The sequence below is a fragment of the Ostrinia furnacalis genome, unplaced genomic scaffold (assembly GCF_004193835.3).
Source record: "Ostrinia furnacalis isolate ACB-3 unplaced genomic scaffold, ASM419383v2 OfSCF4790, whole genome shotgun sequence".
In the NCBI taxonomy this organism is placed as follows: domain Eukaryota; kingdom Metazoa; phylum Arthropoda; class Insecta; order Lepidoptera; family Crambidae; genus Ostrinia; species Ostrinia furnacalis.
Window position 1 is genome coordinate 57,175 of NW_021135029.1, and position 19,275 is coordinate 76,449.

Below are 19,275 nucleotides of genomic sequence, written 5' to 3' on the forward strand. Positions count from 1 at the left end.
AAAAATGCAAATGACGACGATTTTGTCTCTTTCTTTCTTATGCCTTTTCGAGATGGTGTGAAGAGTGCGAGTGTACCGGCGTCTACCAAACTACAAATGCCAACCTACAGCAACTACTGACGTAGACAGCTGTTTCCCTTAAAATATTTCACTGTTATTTATTGTAATGCATTGAATATTGGAAAAAATATGAAAACCTACTTATTTTGTTATCATTATTAGTTTTATTATTTTATAGCTAAATTATGTGTGTTTTCGACAAAACCAAACGCATATACTAGCCGATATCTGTGGTGACGTAATGCAATCAGTTGTCAAAACTGTCAAATCTAGGTGTTTGCACTTTACAGTTTATCGAAATTATTTTCTCAAAATAAATTAAGTTTTCAGTTATTTTCATTTTGTTATCATATTCTATACCATCGAAACTAATATGGTAATAATACTTCTTGCTAATATCATTTGTTTGGAACTGCTAAAGTGCCATCACAGCACGGATGACTAATAATCTGGTTTGTGTAGATTACGACCTGTTTCTTTGAATTTCAGACTGAACAACAAATGGATTGTGCGTTGGACTTGATGCGGAGGCTGCCTCCCCAACAGATCGAAAAGAATCTGACGGACTTAATAGACCTCGTGCCTAATTTGTGTGAGGATCTGCTATCATCAGTGGACCAGCCCTTGAAGATCGCGCAGGACCGAAGCAACGGCAAAGACTACCTTTTGTGCGATTATAACAGAGATGGAGACTCGTACAGATCTCCTTGGTCGAACACTTACGACCCGCCATTAGAGGATGGGTCTATGCCATCCGAAAAGTTGAGGAAATTAGAAATTGAGGCCAATTATGCATTTGATCAGTATAGAGAAATGTATTTCGAGGGTGGGGTGAGCTCAGTGTACTTATGGGACATGGATCATGGGTTTGCAGGTTAGTTGTGGACATTTTGATGCTAAATATATCAATCTCATACTTCCTGTTTACAAAATAGACCCAAGTGTTGCTATCCAAAAATAATATGCTATGCAATGCTCCAGTTGCTAATAGTTTTACTAGGTCAAATGTTTTATGTAATTAATTTGAATTGCATCCAATAAAAACATTTAAAATTGTAATTTAGCATTAACTAAGGATTTTTGTCTTCTTTCCTCATCAAGTATGGGTCTGTTATGGGTCTATGTAAGAACCTTTGTATACCAACACCAAGCAATAAAGAATTTAGAGCACTTTCACATTTAGGCGACTCAGCACCACGACAAACGCGCGAAAATTTCATACTATGTGACAGGGGATGCATGCCTTCACATTATAAAAACGCCGCTGCCGCGCTACAGTTGCGCTACTAAAGCCCTAATGTGAAAGCGCTCTTAAAAAAGTATACAATTTTGTACTTACTACTATTTCCATGGTACATTTTTCAGGAGTGATCCTGATTAAAAAGGCCGGCGATGGCTCCCAGAAGATCAAAGGTTGCTGGGACTCCATCCACGTGGTGGAAGTTGTGGAGAAGAGTTCAGGACGTAACGCACACTACAAGCTCACTTCCACCGCCATGCTCTGGCTGCAGACGAACAAGGAGGGTAGTGGAACTATGAACTTGGGAGGCAGTCTTACTAGACAGGTAACTTTTTTATTTATTTTTTTCAACAGCCCGTTTGGAATCCTTTAAGTTTTGAAGAACCTTATTTATTTAAGTTTACCATCACTCAGTTTAAAATCAATCCCAGCCTGAAAGTTTTAAATGAGTAAAAAAAATCTATGCTGAAAGTTCTTGTAAAGCCTGTTGTAGCATGAAAAAAATGTAGTGGTGTTCTTTTTTTGAGGGATTATTTCTAAAATGTATATTATGCTAATGCAGAAGCAAGACTGTGAAACAATTAATTTAATATTACTAAGTATGTATGTAAACAACTGAATGAAGAAAGGATTTCATTTATTCTTTGTTACTTTCACTAAAATTAAATTGGGGCAAAGTGAATTATTTAACTCTGACTTGTTTTAGTTTTTAGCTTTACTTGTGTTCTCCACCACCACTAGCTACCCACCTAATTGCTAGTTATTTATGTAATTTGAAAAGGTGTTTGAATTTAATTAATAAATGAAAATATTTTATTCAGTAGGTTATATTTTATTAAGGCAAATATAACTACTTTCAACAATATATTCCAGGCTGAGCAAGACTCCGCGGTCAGTGACGTGACCCCCCACATAATAAACATTGGCCGCATGGTGGAAGACATGGAGAACAAGATTAGGAATACACTCAATGACATTTATTTTGGTGAGTGGCTTCATTTCTACACAATTTATTATCATCAACACAATAATCCTTACCGTTTCATATTGATGGTTAGCTGTTTATTTATTGTGGCTACAACACAATGATGTCTAATATTTGTTATGCTAACTGTAACATATTATTGAAAGTAATATTGTAATGTTATGAATATTATCATGACGTCGTGACTCTTCTGGTTACTTTATATTCCTATGAAATAGCCTTCATTGCTAGTGATGCGTCGTGTCGTAGGTATTTCATACAACTAAAAATAAAATATATTATGCCGCCGGTAGACGGCAACCGAATCAGCGACCGGCGCCGGTTACCGTATAAGCGACTGGCGCCGGCTGCCGAACCAGTGCAGCGGCCCGGCGTAAAATTGAATTTTGAGGGAGTGTCTCCGCTACCAGCGCCGGCCGCTGATTCGGTAGCCAGCGGAGGCACTCCCTCAAAATTAATGTTATGAGCATTGGTTGGGCAACCGAAATACAGTTTTGCACCCAGCATGTGTCGCACAAATAAACAGAAACCCGACGATATGTCACGACGACACGTGCTGCTGCGTGTAGTTGGCTTCGAACTATATAGTTAAGAAAACGATTTTGTAAGACTAAAACAAACTAAAGATTATTAAAATTTCTTAGCGATTAGAGTCGCTTCTTCGATTTCCGCCTTAGGCAGTTCAATTTTTTCAGTTGTTTAGATAAAACTTAAGATTATTTTGTGTTTACTTTTCAGGCAAGACCAAAGACATAGTGAACGGGCTCCGCTCGGTGGTGCCGGCCGACGTGGCGCGCCGCACCGCCGCGCTGCAGCACGACCTGGCGCTGGCGCTGCAGCGCCGCCACGTTGCGCGTCACGACTAACAGGTACTAACGGACGCTTGCCACTACAAACTAGTAGCAGGCGTCACTCAATAGATGGCGCTGATACGTGGCGCGCCGCACCGCCGCGCTGCCAGTACCGACATCGCGCTTGCGCTGCAGCGCTGCCACGTCGCGCGCCACGACTAACAGACAGGTCCTGAGGGGTTAATAGATTAAGCGACAAGTTATTCCACATCCACCACACCACGTCCACCCACAAGGTGGACCGACGACATCATAAAGGTAGCAGGAACTGGACTCAGGCCGCTACCAACCGGGCAGCATGGAAAGCATTGGGGCAGGCCTATGTTCAGCAATGGAATGGATGTCCTATGGCTGAGATAATGATGATGATGATGATTCCAGGTCGCGCGTCACGACTCACAGATTTAGGAGTTAATAGAATAAGCGACGCCACGTCGCGTGCCACAACTAACAAGTGCAGTGGGGGCTAATAATACCACAGCTCTAATACTTGACACGGTTAACCAACATTGTAATTGGATTTATTATACTATGATAACGTTATATTTAAGATCTTACTACCATTAAATAATAATACCATAGTCATCTCATAAAGTGTGTGATGATATTAGTAGTGTCTTTTCGAATTCGGCAGTCAGATGTGATAATCCGAGAGCGCCTCCAAACGTTTTAAGCAAAATGTTTATTATCATTAACTTTTTATAATGTTTGATATCTATTTCAGGTGGGAGAAAAGAAATGGATAAACTCGGGCAATATAGAATTTCTAGAAACAACTTCTTCAACATCACAAGCATATTCATTGTACCAACGAACTGCATAACTGACTATGTAAAACAAGTATACAAGTTTGTGTGATTTACACAATGATTCCAGCCAGACCCCAAAGTTAATATGTACTGGCAATACTAAATTCATATCTTTTTGGTCATTTATTTACCCAGAAATCAACAAAAAAAATGAAAGTGCAACGTTTAGGCTGGTTTTAGTGTCACGCGGACTGTCAGTGCGGATCGCTTCGCACAGCCGATCTGTATGAACTGCTAGGGAGCGGAGCGGTTCCTCCGGACCGCATTACTCTAAAACGCTCCCTAGAAGTTCATACAGATTGGCCGTGCGGAGCAGGTCTGCACCGGACGGTCCGCGTGACACTAAAACCAGCCTTACTGCTATGTGATTAAAATTACAACTCCCTATTTCGTATAAAATGCGACCATATGCATAAATATTTGTTCAGAACATCCTATATCATAGGAACTAAACAGACAGGCCTACTGTATTTCCATTTCTCCCAGAATTTTATATGCTTGTGATTAGTATATAGAAAACTTCGAAAACTTATGATGACTATGTAAAAGAATTAGACATAGCAAATTCTATTGAAGATTGTAAAATTATTTTAGCATAAGTGTCAATGCTACCACAGTGGTGCTTTGAAATATAGTCCATTATATTTCTGTATTTTCTTCAAGGATACATTAAAATTGTGTAAATTGTAATATAAAAATCTAGGTCACCTTTGTCAAAATTTTACTGTAATCTCATTTTTTATTATGATTTCTTGATTATTTCGCCCATGTTGTCCATCTCATCAGCGATTGCATTTTTATTGCTTACATTTAGTATTCTTTTATTGTAAATTAGATAATCTTGTATTTGTAAATTAAGGATTAAGTAAGAGAACACTTATAAAAATTTAGTAGGTAATATTAGTTATAACAGCAACGAGCCAATGTTTTATTAATGTTGCAATTAATTTCATAATAACTATTATTTTAAATTGGCCTCTCTAAATAAATAAATATTTATCTGTAACAATGGTGTTTGATTTTTATTAAATACATAATATGCCAGTTTCCTAAAAAAAAAAAATTTTAGTCCGTCAATTTAATATAAAAAAATATTGGACACGTATATTTTTAATTGTCAATCAAACAAATAATTACAAAGTTATAGTGCGTTGAAGTTCCGCGCGACGTCACAAAGTGCTGTACTTTTACGCACTCACTGACGTCACGGGCCTTTTCTTTAGAACTTTGGCACGCTTTATTTCTTTACACTTTCATTGTTTTAAAAAGTGAAAAATAGGTACTGCCGTCCAATCACTATAATGCCGTTAACCCACAATTGGTCAATTTTGACTTTTGAATACCATCCGAATCAGAAAAAAATGCTTAATCTAGCACTATTATCGAAATTTTTATATCTTATTTAGTTCCTGAGATAAAAAAAATAAGAAAGCCGCTAACTGCTTCGCCTCTGCAAGATTACATAACTAAAATGCAGTTACATTAAATTTCTTAGCTTAAACGCGGTTAAGCGTCTTTAATTGTTATTAGAATTAAAAATTTAAGAAAAATTACAAAGCTTTATTGCCGTTATTTACAATTTCTAATCAATACAGCCGTTAAGGTACTTTAACGACAATATTGCTAAGCTGCTCTTTGCAAAGCTTTAATAGACTCCTCAAGACTAAAACGCCGTTAAGTAAAATTATTAGACTTAAACGCAACAAAGGTCCAATAACGGCATTATAGCTTTGTATTACATGAATTTATTTATTAAAATTGCACTAGTAAATTCACCATTAAGGCTAACCAAATGTAACAATCTATGTGTTTTATACATTTTTACAAGACTTAAATGCCGTTAACCTACATTCCTAAACTATAATGCGGCTATGTTCAAAAAGTTGAATGAAGTGTTCTAAGCGTCGTTGCGTGCGTCGATCACACAGCTCAGTCAGAGTTATTGATGTGCCGCTGATAACGCTCCCGGAAATATTCCTAGCGTTCTCAACAAAATAAATTTAGTTTTAATTTTATCTTCTATGTTAGACGAAGACATAACGTTCGTTTGTTTCAGGCAAATGTCGTTCAACGGCTGGACAAAGGTCTCTTCAAGGATTTCCACAACGATCGGTCCTGCGCCGCCCACATCCAGGCACCTCTTCTGACCTTTACCAGATCGTCGATCCATCTAGTAAGGGGCCTGCCTGCCCAATCTACGTCTTCAGGCTCGTGGTCGCCACTCGAGAATTTTTCTACCCCATCGGCCATATTCAGCTCTGCCACTTGATTTTAGCAATTCTGCGGGTTATGTCNAATAAACTTGCCGCGGTAGTGTTCATACTGTTATTTTACAAAACGACGAGTCAAAATGGAGTGAAAGTAAAAATCGTTTAAAATTTTAAGGAAATATCATATTTTGATTAACTTTTGTGTAAAAACTTCAAGGATTCTGGGGTTTTTAAGAATTGGAGTGGACAGCAGCACTACTTAAGTTGCCAATACAAACAAAAAAACAGAAGTATTTGAAAAATTGTAGTCGTGGTAATGTAAAATATCATACGGGGTGTCAATTTTCGACGAATTTCATAATTTATTATGTAACTTAAAAAATAATTGAGATAGATTTTTTTTCTTATTTTTCCTAAAGTTGTCATGACTATGTCCATCCTGCGGCGCCGGCTTATCCTTGAATTTTGGGACACGTTGTATGTACTTATTGGACATGTTCAGAAAATGTACACTTCATTAATATTTCATCCATTAAAGAAAACATCAAAAGTAGTTTCTCATATTATTTTGACACAGTCGGACAACAGGACGTAAAAGAAACTCAGCATAATAATCAAACTTAAAATACGAAGTGAAGAATAGTCTATCTGTAAGTGCACAAACCTTCATCAATGACGTCATCAGTCTCCTCCCTCTCGACGTCATCAATGAACCACATCTTGATGACGCCGTCAAAAGACAGCGCCGCCACTTGCGGCGGATTCATGGGGCATGCACCAATCCATTTGATACCATACTCTGATCCGTTCAGCTCTTTCTTTAGTTTGTTAGTCGGTATATGGAAGAACTGCAAGTGTGGTGCACAACAAGTCAGTACGGTGTTTGTTAAAACTAACACTGATAGTTTGCTTCAAACAAGACGGTAATAGAATCGATTTTAAAGTAAACAAGCAAGTCAAGTTAAATTTAAATGTAAAAAGATATTGAACGCTTATTAAAAATGATTACTAAATTATTATTTACGAATAATCTGACGCAATAAAAATATTTCGTATAATTATGTATAAAGCTGCCTGCAGGAGTACAAAGATTATCGCGCAGTAGCATTTTGAGTTTGTAAGGTTTGCCATCATGATGATGATGGAACTGCAGTTTTTATTTTTTATTTATTTTTAGTTTGTTTGAAGCAAACTAATAACATATAAATGAAGTGTAGGTGACATAATTACACAAATTAAGTCAATTTCCACAACAAAAAATGTATATCAAAAGTGAGAGTGAATCAATCAGTGTGTTACAATTAATTATTTATTTCTAACATTAAACTTTCAAATTATAGTGTATCCTTACCTTTACAAGCCCAGCAAAGGTACCAACTAGTACATAGTCGCCGAGAAAGCACACAGCTGAGATATTTTCTTTCACGTCAATGGTAGAGTGTTTTATTTCTTCGACATCTTGTTCATGCCTGAAAAAATAATCGTAGATTAAAATCAAATGCATATTTATGTGATATTAATATTTACTACGAGTACTACGATATTAACATAGAAGTAAGTATTGCTTTACTACACCTCGGCATGATGTTGAGTGGATACCGTTCCGGTAACACGCACAATACCTACTTTATTTAGTTTTAGTGTTGTATCATTTTCTTGATGTTGTTTTGAGTCGCTGAATAAAAAATTACATTTCGTTTAAATATAAGAAAAACCGTACCTAATACTTGTGTAAGTGTTATACATGGCTGAAGATAACTTTTAAAAGTCAGGGTTTTTTTTTACTTTATTTGATTTGCAGACAACAATTAGATGATACTAGCTTTCCGTCCGCGGCTTCGCCCGCGTGGAATTTTGTCTGTCACAGAAAAACTTTATCGCGCGCGTCCCTGTTTCAAAAACCGGGATAAAAACTATCCTATGTTCTTTCCCGGGACTCAAACTATCTCTATGCCAAATTTCATCAAAATCGGTTGCGAGGTTTAAGCGGGAAAGCGTAACAGACAGACAGACAGACAGACAGACAGACAGACAGACAGACAGAGTTACTTTCGCATTTATAATATTAGTTGGGATACATATCACCGTAACAATACCCACAAGTTCCCACGGTTTTCCAACAATATTTATTTTATATTTTGATGTGTCATTTTCTTGATTACAGGTAAGTTCTTACCGGTTTACGGTAATTTACATTGTTAAGTTGCGTGTAAGTAAGATACCCTCAAGATGTCATACAAAATGCTTGTAAAACCACACTCTGAGCACGCTACTGTATAAGTATGACACGTAACTCGGGAAATTTTCTTGAGTCAACTTAGTAACTGCTCTGGCGCAACAAATTTTCTTTTTCGGCGGTAAAAATGCATTGAGTTGCATACCCGGCATACACTCAATGAGTAAACTCAATTAAGAATTTAGTATTAAGAATAAAATTCCTCTCACACCATAAGTATTTTAGGCTTTTCGGAAACACATTTTGAAGGAGTGAGTTATCATACCCTGCTCAGTGAACTGTGTTAGCGTAATGATACTAATGAATATAGGTACCCCTTATCCTAGGGGACTGAGAAAATAGGTTTCGTGTTGATTTGTTTACCTATTTATATGTTATGAGCTGCAGATTAATTTTGAGGTAGATTCAAGATAAATTTTCAAGCAATACAAATCTAGGATACAACATTTTTTTTTATCTAATCAAAAAGCTAGTATCAGTAATTCGACATTACTCAACTGTCTTATAGATTATCTGGAAGAGATCGCTCTTCACACCTTTCTTCTTAATTCCTTTCTTTTGTTGTTTTATGTTGTGTGCAATAAAATGTTATCTATTTACTTACAAGAATTCGAAGTACAGTTCCTTCTTCGCAACGCTTTGCCGAGCCAAATCCCAGGCCTTTGTGTAAAGAATGCCAGTCGACTCGTGCTGCAGTATGCTTTGAACTATGTCGGTACTAGGGTACCGGTACAAGTCTATGCCATGGGTACTGATGTACGCTCTGATGCTGCAAAGAAGGTCCCTATCAAGGGTCTGCAAAAAACAACTGTATTTTAAAAAAGTTTGGTTAAAACGGTTACATAGCATTGCACATACTGGAGCCTCTTTTTAATATAATTATTGCCTGTGTTAGGATCTCAAAAACATAATTCAAATAAATATATTAATTCAAACTTCCTATGAAGAACTTGAAATATGGAGTCTTGATAACAAAAACATGCTTTAGTTGATTCATATTATTATGTATAACTAGCTGACCCGGCGAACTTCGTACCGCCTTAGCGTAGAGATTTTCTTAATATTTTTTTCCGTAAGAACCATCCTTGGACTTCCACAAACATTTAANCATATTGTTATTATAAATAAGCTTTAATGAACATCAACCAAATATCCCTCCTTCTTCTCTTCCTAAGTCCCCTTTATCTTCATAAGTCTGTCGCCATAACAATAATGTTGACAGCACAGTTGACAGCATTACTGTGTTCCAGTAGGTAGTTGTCAGGTAGGTTTGCTTAATGTAAATCCAATCAACATATTTTTATTGCATAGAAGAACATCATGAAGTATTATTACTTAAGAAAGTTTAAAGAAATTGTACAAGTAGGTAGGTAATGTTTATTGTGACTTGGTACACATAGTTTGTTTCGGGGAACAAAGCCGCAATGGCCGTTACTTGTAGAAGTTTGAAATAAAACTTTTAACATTGAACATGCCACGATTATTCTGGTAAACAAATTTCCGGGAATAACGATTCAATATCCATAGTGCTTTTGGTAAATCAGCCAGTTTCAAAGATAAAATTCTGAAAAAAAATCACAAGGTGTATAGGGACCCCCAGATTACGAAAATCGCTTAATCGGAAAACTGCTGCTATGGCTATTGCGGCTTTATTCCAGGCACCCATCGACTTGATTTTTTTTAAATCAATATAAATTTTCAACACTAAAACAGGTTTTGTTATTTTTGACATAAATGCAATTTTCTTTATTTCCTGAACTATTAAGTAGCTAGTACTTAGCTTAAATGCCGTTATGGTGAAAAGTTTTGTTTTTAACTGCATTTTAGTCTTGTAATCAAAACGAATCAAACAGGCATACCAATAGTTTCGTAATTTATGTGTTAATACTAGACTTAAATGACGTTAGCTAACATTAGCGGCATTTAAGGCAAGTATTTTCACGTTAAAAAATAATAGTTTTACCGAGCTAAAACGTCGTTAAACTATTTAACGGCATTAAAGTTTAGTAGAATTATTAGTTAGAAACTCATTTTACAAATGTATCAAAGTTATTCAAGATCCAAAACTTAAACGCCGTTAAGGTAGCCATAACGGCGTTTTAGTTGTGTATATTTTGAGATATTATTTCAATAATACTGAGTTAAAATGTATAAATTAAAATATTTCAAAATCTATAATACGTAGCGTCGTGAGAGTTTGTGTCAATTGTAGCTCTTAAAAATACCTTTAAAATGATATATTTAAATTACAAATTACTCTTTTACTTTTGAAACAGCGATTTTTTTTTAATTCGTGATCTTTAAACTCGTTTTTCTCCGAAAGTGGTTTTTGCACTTAACGGCGTTATAGTGATCGGACGGCAGGGTACGTGTCGAGTAGTTTTTGATAAGCTAACTGACGAACTAATTAAAACTCTTGCTTTTTTAACCAGGAAACATCCCTATTACTTAGATGCTTGTTTGGAAATATAATCTACTAGCTTTTGCCCGCGGCTTCACCCGTGTGACCTTTAGTTTGTCACAGATTATATATAAATTAAAGCCTATATGTTATTCTGCGTTATAAAGAATAATACTGTAAAGTTTCATCAAAATCCGTTCAGTATTTTTTGTGTGAAAGAGTAACAAACATCCATCTAGATTTCCAAACTTTCGCATTTATAATATTAGTAGGATACGAGTATGATTTATTATTTTATATTTCCAGATATACAAAGCAGTAAATAAAATTAAAATATAGCGTCGATCACATCCGTTTCCGTTTAGGTATCTCTCAAAGCCTATCTATACCACCTACTATACCCAATAGCGCGATTTCTCGACGATTTTAATTATTATGAATGGCATAATGATGATGATTATAAAATTAATTATGACGATTTTGATGCGATTTTGCGACCCTGTTATGCACCAGTGTACAAGGCTTATACCTACGCTGCGCTATGAGGGGCGCATTCATTCAAAATCTACTTAAAAATGGTGTAATATTTTTTTCGTCATCATCATCATCATCATCAACAGCCCTTTACAGTCCACTGCTGGACTATGAGCCTCCTCCACTATAGTGGAGGGTTTTGCCATAGGGTTTTTCAGTAGCGGCGTAAGGGGGGGGCGGTGGGGGCGGTCCGCCCCGGGTGCCAAGCATCAGGGGGTGACACAAGTCGCGCTGATTAGTACTCAATGGCGCATCTGCATGGCAAATCTGCGGTCTATGTCATGATACGGGAGGGGTGCGTGCGATTGCGATCTTTCAATATTCGAATCGGTAGGTAACCCCAAAATCCCGGGGGGTACCTGGGGGTGCCTTAGGACTTATGACGGGGGGGGTGATCGCCCCGGGTACCAACCCATGCTACGCCGCCACTGGGGTTTTTTTCGTCAATTATAATTTATTTGCAAAAGAAGAAATTATTTTAGTCACTACGTGAAAGACACTATCTTTTGTTCATAATTTCCTTCTCATTCCTTCAATAACACATAGGTACTGTAATCGTATTTATTAGTCCTCAAAGATTTTCTATTTGCTACACCTGTGCTACTACATACATTAGGGTGCTTCTATTTGCGTACTAGTAATGAAGCATTTTTTTGCAGAATTACCAGGAGTCCACTGGAGTCCAAGAGTATTAAATTAAAATATAATCAGTGAATAATCAATAGTCGATTATAACAAATAATTGAAATATGTTACCTACATCACTATAAGTAGGTACTGTCAGTCAGTCTGTCAGTAGTGTCAGTGTCAAACAAAAGTCACATTTGTAGTTTTGAACAATTTCATTTTGTGGTTTGGTATACAATAAATTAATTTAAAATCACTGAAATAAGTAGTGATATAAACGTAGACCTCTTTTATTAATTGCTTTAACCCTATAGCCATAGGTTATAATGCAGTAAAACCTTGCGATGGTTTGTTGTTGACCACAACAGGTTGTAACACCAGGTGATTTTATAAATTTTGTTTAGCCTGATAATACAGTAAAAGGTAAGAAATAAGAATGCTGCCTATTTTATTTATTATTAGTTGTCTCCGAATACTCCATTTATTATAACGTAGGACTTATTGTATTCAAATCAAGGAATACCTTACCATGAACTTCGTTTCGACCACGTCGACTCAATTTACTTTTATTAAGTTTTGTTTCTTTTCAGGCCACAGTAGCTATGGATTCAATATATCTTTCTGATGAGTCGAGCGACAGCGACATTGTGGAAATAAAAGAAAGTAGTGATGAGGTTGTATTCGTCAATGAAGCAGAATCCTATGATCAAATAATGAAAGATTGTAGGCTGCTGGGGGAATTCATTGAGAAATGCCTGGACATAGAACATAGCGAGAGAATGAACAGAGTTATAAAAAAATCCCTGATTCCAGCATACTATGGCTCAAGTGATGTGTTTAAAAGATCTCCAATGTTAAATAAACTTGTAACTAAGGCCATCTGTAAGATTGAATCTGATCCTAACTTTAAATTTTTCTACATCAAAGAGTTGTGTTGTGAAATGAGTAAAAATTCAACGAAACTGTACCGAAAAATGGTCAGAGGTTGGTTTTGCCCACTATATAATTTATGCAATATGCCTTTTTTTTTTAATTAAAGCACTTTAATGCTTGTTAACAATGTGTTTTTAGTTGATGATGTAAAAGTTTTATTAATATCTTAATTTAGAAGTGACTGCATAATAATCTAAGTTATATAAATAAATTTATACCTATTCTTTGACAATAGAAGGAATTAATTTCTTAATTATACTTATTTCAGATAGAACAATTGCAAAAGACTGTATTAGGAAGCGAAAGAAAAAAATGGCTAAGCTAAAGCAAAATATGGCCACTGCACCCCCAAAGAAGAAAAACAAACTGAATGAAACCGAAAATATTGTTGTATCTGACGACTCTGAAGGTTTCGATGTGCCTATAATTAACTTAGATGAATTACCGTCACAACGTATCGCTGATGTGTCTTCAAAATGTGATGAAGCTATTTCTAAACCAGATGTATTCATAGAAATAGATATTGATGACGTAAACACACTTGCAGGGACAACTGATGCAGTTGATGTCAAAGAAAGTATAAGTTCTGGTCCTGATTTACAGAAACAAAACTCTAATATACAACAAGTTATTAGTAATCAAAATGAACCAGAATTGTTACAAAATAGTAATGATAATAGGACAATAGAAGAACCAGTTCCCAATATCAAAGCTACAGTTTTAGAAAATGAACCAGTTAGTCAAACTGAAGTTAACACAAGATTGGCAAATTCTCCAGTAGTTAGTTCTCAAGAAATATCAAGTACTGTTTCTTGTGAGGATGACTATAATGCACTTGATAAAGGTGCTAAAGATAATGAGTTGATTGCATTAGACAGAAACGAAGATGTATTAGTTACAACTACTCAAGAAGTAGATGAAAATGTAGCTAGAGAAAGCCCTAAAGTTGAAAGTTCTAGTACAGCTGATAGTGGAAATGAGATAACTAATATTTCCATTGTGTCTGAAAGTCATAAAAACGTTGACGTTGAGGATAACGACGTAGTAATATTAGACGAAGACGACACATGTAAGCTGATATCAACTCATAAAACTTTGGAAAGTACATCTAAAAAAGAACCCAATGTTGCTCCTGCTTCAGGAAAAGGTAATGACAGTAAAAGTAGTAAAAAACTTCAAAGTAATGATTTTATGTTATTAGGTGAATATGACTATAGAGAATTAGCAAACTGTGAAGAAGTTATCATCGAAAATAAAATTCAAATTCCCATAAATGATACAGCTTCTATAGATAATGAAAATAAATGTGAAGAACCAGCACAAGTATTAGATGATGCTAAAAAAAGGGAAAAACTACAAAAAAACAATGATATAATAGTATTAGATGATAATGCTAATAAAAGTGATGAACCTCTACGAAACAGTGATTTAGTATTAAATGAAAATGCTAATAAAAAGGAAGAACCACTACAAAACAATGATTTAATAGTATTAGGTGATAATACTAATAAAACAGAAAAACCACTACAAAACAATAATTTACTAGTTGATAATGCTAGCAAAAGAACAGTACCATTAGAAACTAATGATTTGATAATATTAGATGATGATGAAACTTGTAATGTACCTGCTCAAAAAACTATAAAAGATAAATTTAAAGAAAATGTAGTTAGAGCGTTAGTTAACTCAACTTCTGCTAAAAATACTAGTAAAACGAAAGAGCCCATACAAGATTGTGACTTGATTGTACTAGATGATGATGATGATGATGAAAAATTAGATAGCAATAATGTATCAGATCTCACAAATGAAGATAGTTTCCTTGTGCCACACAAAGCTGAAATATTTGAGGGTCCCACTGAGGAGAAGTTGATGGCTACAATAAAGGAAATAGAAAACGAAATATCACTATACAAACGTCATGTCGCCAGATTGGAACAACAAGAAGTAGAAGCTGATACTATGTGGTCTCCATATATTCAGTGTGAAAGGTAACTCCAAAATTATTGAAATTTAAAATAGTAACTGACACTAAAGTCCGGTCGCCGAGCAGATAGAATTTCGTCCAAAGACCCCCAGCTACCCATCCTTCTCAATTATATTGCTGTCGCGACTGAGCGACGGGCGGCCGCAGTGTGTGCGCGTGCGCGACAGCAATATAATTGAGAAGGATGGGTAGCTTGGGGTCTTTGGACGAAATTCTATCTGCTCGGCGACCTTCACTACATAGACAATGCACCATACCAGCGTGCTGGCGGGTCCGAATCCCGACTGTTGTAGTTTGAAACAAAATGTTACTCTACAGTACAATATCAGCTTTGTTACGTGTTTCAAATGTTTTATTTATTACTTGTAAATTTTCCATATTTTCAGTTACAAAGCGAAGATAGTTAATTTATACAAAAAACTTTGCAAGTTGACGGGCGAGCCAGCGGTAAAGCGGCGGGAAGTCCGCCTCAAGCCCGCTAATTCGCGCTCGCAGCTGTGTGTCGAGAAATTAGAAGAGTTGATCAATGATAACATCGGAGACGATGGTCTACCACACTTCCCTGATTTTCAGGATGTACTCAGTTGTGTGAAAGAGGCTAATAACGAAGGCAGTTTGGGATTTAACAGGAATGAAGTCTTGATTGAAGGTTTGTGGTTTATTTTATTGATGTAAAAAATAAAAGCAAGGCTTTCCTTTTGATATTCGATTGCCACAGATGGGTCTCAAAAGTAGCGACTACAGTGAATGTGCTAGGGGTGAGATATAAAGCGGGTTATACGGGAATTTGGGACTAGCAAAGCGCGCGCGTACCTGAAAACGAGCTTCACCCAGAACTCTCGGTTTATTCCCGGCTTTCCCATCAGGCTTGTCTACTGGTGGGAATTAAATATTATTTTTATTTCCTTTGTCCGCACCGGCCGGAGTTGTAATTTTTTTAATGGAATGTATGAAATTGTTCGAAAATAAATATTTTTTAAAATACTTACTATTAGTTATTATCACTATTATGGGATTTGGCAACAAAACACTTTAGGTAAAGATTTACCCTCCCGACGTTTGCGCGAGTCATAGTCGCGGGCAGACTGAAGAGATGCGGCGTCGTCTGCTCCGGCGCGATGAATTTTCTTCACCCACCCGCATTTGCAATATTTTATTCCGTGGTACAGTTTATATGTATTTTGTTCCCAAATCCCGTAAGCCTAGGCGGAGACCACCTACTTTTAGAGTTGGCCGATAGTTGGGCCCGATTTTAATTTTTATGAAGAATCGGCCGTTACCAAATCGATGTAATGTGCGCACTTTCATACATCTCCATACTGATTAACATCCCGACTCAACTTTCTCCCAACTAAGTCGGTGGTCTGCGCCTAAGCTAATAGTGATAATTTATATTGAAAAATGCAACATAAACGTTTAAAATATTATACTTACTATTTACAGCGAACGCCCTATTCACCTGCTGCGGACGGGCCCTCCAAGAGAGCCGCAAGCGACGCGAATGGCGCGACATGCTGCATCTCGTCAAGACGGAGGCCATCGCGGATCCCGCAGATAGCGATCCAGAGCTGATGGCTCGTCTGCAGGCCAACAGGCAGGCGGCAGTCAAGAGGGAGCAGGATCTTATCGACAGGTGTGTCATCATGATTAGGTCGCTTGGTTTTCACTGGATAATCATGTTTTCTACCAAAAGCCGTCCACAGCTGGACAAAGGTCTCCCCACCATCAGCGAGTCGCTTGCGCACAGTTCGGCTATAGTCTGGTCTCTGAGCACGTCGAATTTTGTCCAATGACTCCAAGCTACCCATCCTTATCGCTCGCGCGTAATTATATTGCTGTCGCGACTGTGCGACGGGCGCCCGCAGTGAGTGTGCGAGCGCGACAGCAACATAATGAGGGCTATCGTTTTTATACTTAACAGTTGGCACCCCTGGCGATTGACAGGACCTTACTCTACAGTGGCGCCATCTTGATGAGTGCAAAACTGCAAATGCGATAGTCCTCTTACCACTTTAGCGCTCACCAGTTGGTGCCACTGTCTTCGCTACTAGCAAGTGACAGGACCTTACTCTACAGTGGCGCTAACTGGTGAGCGCTAAAACGATAGCCCTCATTACGCGCGAGCGATAAGGATGGGTAGCTTGGGGTCATTGGACAAAATTCTACGTGCTCAGAGACCAGACTACAGTTCATGGACTCATGGACAGGTATGGTATCATCATTAGCCCCCTTTAAGAGAGCCGCAACCGACATGCTGCATCTCGTCAAGACGGAGGCCATCGCGGATCCCGCTGATAGCGATCCAGAGCTGATGGCTCGTCTGCAGGCCAACAGGCAGGCGGCAGTCAAGAGGGAGCAGGATCTTATCGACAGGTATAAATTATCATATTTAGTCTCCACTGACCACTGCAGTCGTAATGAAATGCAGTCTACTGCTGGACAAAGGTCTCATGCCGCCGACAGCGACCCGCAGATCTCATGACTCGTCTGCAGGCCAACAGGCAGGCGGCAGTCAAGAGGGAACAAGATCTTATCGACTCACCACAATAGTCGAGCGGCGGCGGGGACCGAACCCGCGTTCCCTCACGAGTCAGCTACTTCGACCCTTTCACCGTTCGTCTATCGTGGCTGCTATCGTAAATTCTTCGATAAAAGTTTATCATGGCGTGCGTCCTAGGCCTACAGCGGGCTTTGTGTGTTTACATCAAACGTCCTCACTAGTGAGCGCGTTAAAAAATATATAAAAATTTTAGTTCTTAAAAGTTTCCGCTAGGGGCGCTATACAATCCGTCATACATTTAATGTCATTTTTACGTGCTCACTAGTGAGGTCGTTTGGTGTAAACTCACACTCAGCCCACAGGTAATTTCTTTGCCACTGCAATCGTCTCAACCACATGCTAAACATAAACACAGGTAGACCGCTGTCAAAAGCTTTTTACGTCATCCGCAGGAACAGTGGGAGTGGTCCTATTCTTACTATTGATTGGTATTACATAATTGATTTATTTTTTGCTTTTTCACTATCTCATATTAAATTAATGTTTCATTTTCAGGTACTGTGAGATGAGTTACGGCCTGCCCAGTAAAGAATGTACCAAAGAAAATGACTGTATAAATACTGATGATTCTGATGCAGAAGCAGCAAATGACGTTACAGCCATCAAAGACAATACAACAAGAAACAATTCTAGTCAAATCAATAATAACAACATGAATAGAGTTCACGAGATCAAATTCACTGTTAAAAATAAACCAAGTGCCAAAAATGAACCACACAACTCAGGGATAGAATCCATATCCGTCGTATATGGATCTCATGCAAAACGAAGAATAACTCCTATAACATTGGATACAGCCGATGTTGTGAGGCGTAAGAGTACAATAAATAAGCCAAATGTGACATCAAATGAAGTTGATCCTTATAATATTTCGAACCACGACTTCACTTTAGAAACTAAAGTTGTATTGAGTAAATTAGATTTACATTTTGAAAACGATGTAGTAAAACCTACGATTAGTGGTTCAAGTTTAGATAAAGAAAACAGTATAAGCGAAGAGAAAAGTGAAACTAATGGAGATAATGAGCTTTTAGTCAAAGAAATTAAGAAGGAACCGTGTGTCGATATACAGGAAGAATTGGATATGCTGGGAAATGATTTTACGACTACTATCCTAAGTGTAGAAGATCCATTTTTAGTAGTTGAGATTTCATCAGACAGTGAAGACGAAGACGATGAGTTAACGAATAATGCGTCATTTTTATAGTGTGGTTAAAGTGCAACAGACTACAATTTCGTATATCGTTGCAAGAATAAGGTACGAACTACAAAGGGATTCATCAGTTCTTTACGTCTGTGTTGCAACTTCTAAGCAATCTTGCTTTTTTAGTAAACTTGTTTTGTTTTGTGTCAAATATGATACAAACCATATCAATGCAGGGCCTTTGCATTGCCTTTTAAAATTTTATTGACTGTTTTACGAGTGTATAGTGTTGTTTACGAAAAAGTTAATACTGAGGTATATTCACAAACAGCTACTATTTATTTGTATATGTTGCCTTTAGTAAAAATATTTTTTAAATATTGAGCATTGAAACTGAAGAGTGAACTGACAGTTTGTTCCAGAAAGTGTATTTTATTTATTGGAAATATCTAGTATTTGTTAAATATTCAAGTGTTCTGATTTTACTTCAGTCTCTTTTTCCAGTTTGTTCACCTATAACCTTTCTAGAACAGGGACTTCCTATGCGTTTCTTCTAGATTCTATAACTCTCATAGCAAGAATTTATCGTTGTTATTACAGTCAAACAATAGTTCCAAATACAGTTTTGGTGTTAATTTAATCATGTTAGTCTAAAATAAAAACTTACTGCCGTGTACATATCTTAAATTACTTTTAAC

The 19,275-nt window shown here is 37.1% G+C and overlaps 3 protein-coding genes across 3 annotated transcripts; 2 read left to right on the forward strand and 1 right to left on the reverse strand.

Annotated features, from left to right (window-relative positions):
• The first annotated feature begins 303 nt into the window (after nt 1-303).
• cpb (F-actin-capping protein subunit beta) lies at nt 304-4,857 on the forward strand. The gene is made up of 6 exons (XM_028314566.1): nt 304-436; nt 550-934; nt 1,426-1,625; nt 2,174-2,285; nt 3,024-3,154; nt 3,861-4,857. The coding sequence occupies exons 1-5, from the start codon at nt 434-436 to the stop codon at nt 3,149-3,151; spliced, it is 828 nt and encodes a 275-aa protein (XP_028170367.1). The 5' UTR covers nt 304-433; the 3' UTR covers nt 3,152-3,154; nt 3,861-4,857.
• LOC114360012 (uncharacterized) lies at nt 3,182-9,327 on the reverse strand. The gene is made up of 4 exons (XM_028314561.1): nt 8,996-9,327; nt 7,507-7,624; nt 6,820-7,003; nt 3,182-3,294 (listed from the first exon to the last, which is right to left on the reverse strand). Exons 1-4 carry the CDS (start codon nt 9,238-9,240, stop codon nt 3,182-3,184), a joined length of 660 nt encoding a protein of 219 aa, XP_028170362.1. The 5' UTR covers nt 9,241-9,327.
• A 2,815-nt stretch (nt 9,328-12,142) lies between these two features.
• Nucleotides 12,143-19,275, forward strand: LOC114360017 (uncharacterized). The gene is made up of 6 exons (XM_028314567.1): nt 12,143-12,376; nt 12,544-12,937; nt 13,155-14,877; nt 15,260-15,522; nt 16,317-16,506; nt 17,929-19,275. The coding sequence occupies exons 2-6, from the start codon at nt 12,556-12,558 to the stop codon at nt 18,638-18,640; spliced, it is 3,270 nt and encodes a 1,089-aa protein (XP_028170368.1). The 5' UTR covers nt 12,143-12,376; nt 12,544-12,555; the 3' UTR covers nt 18,641-19,275.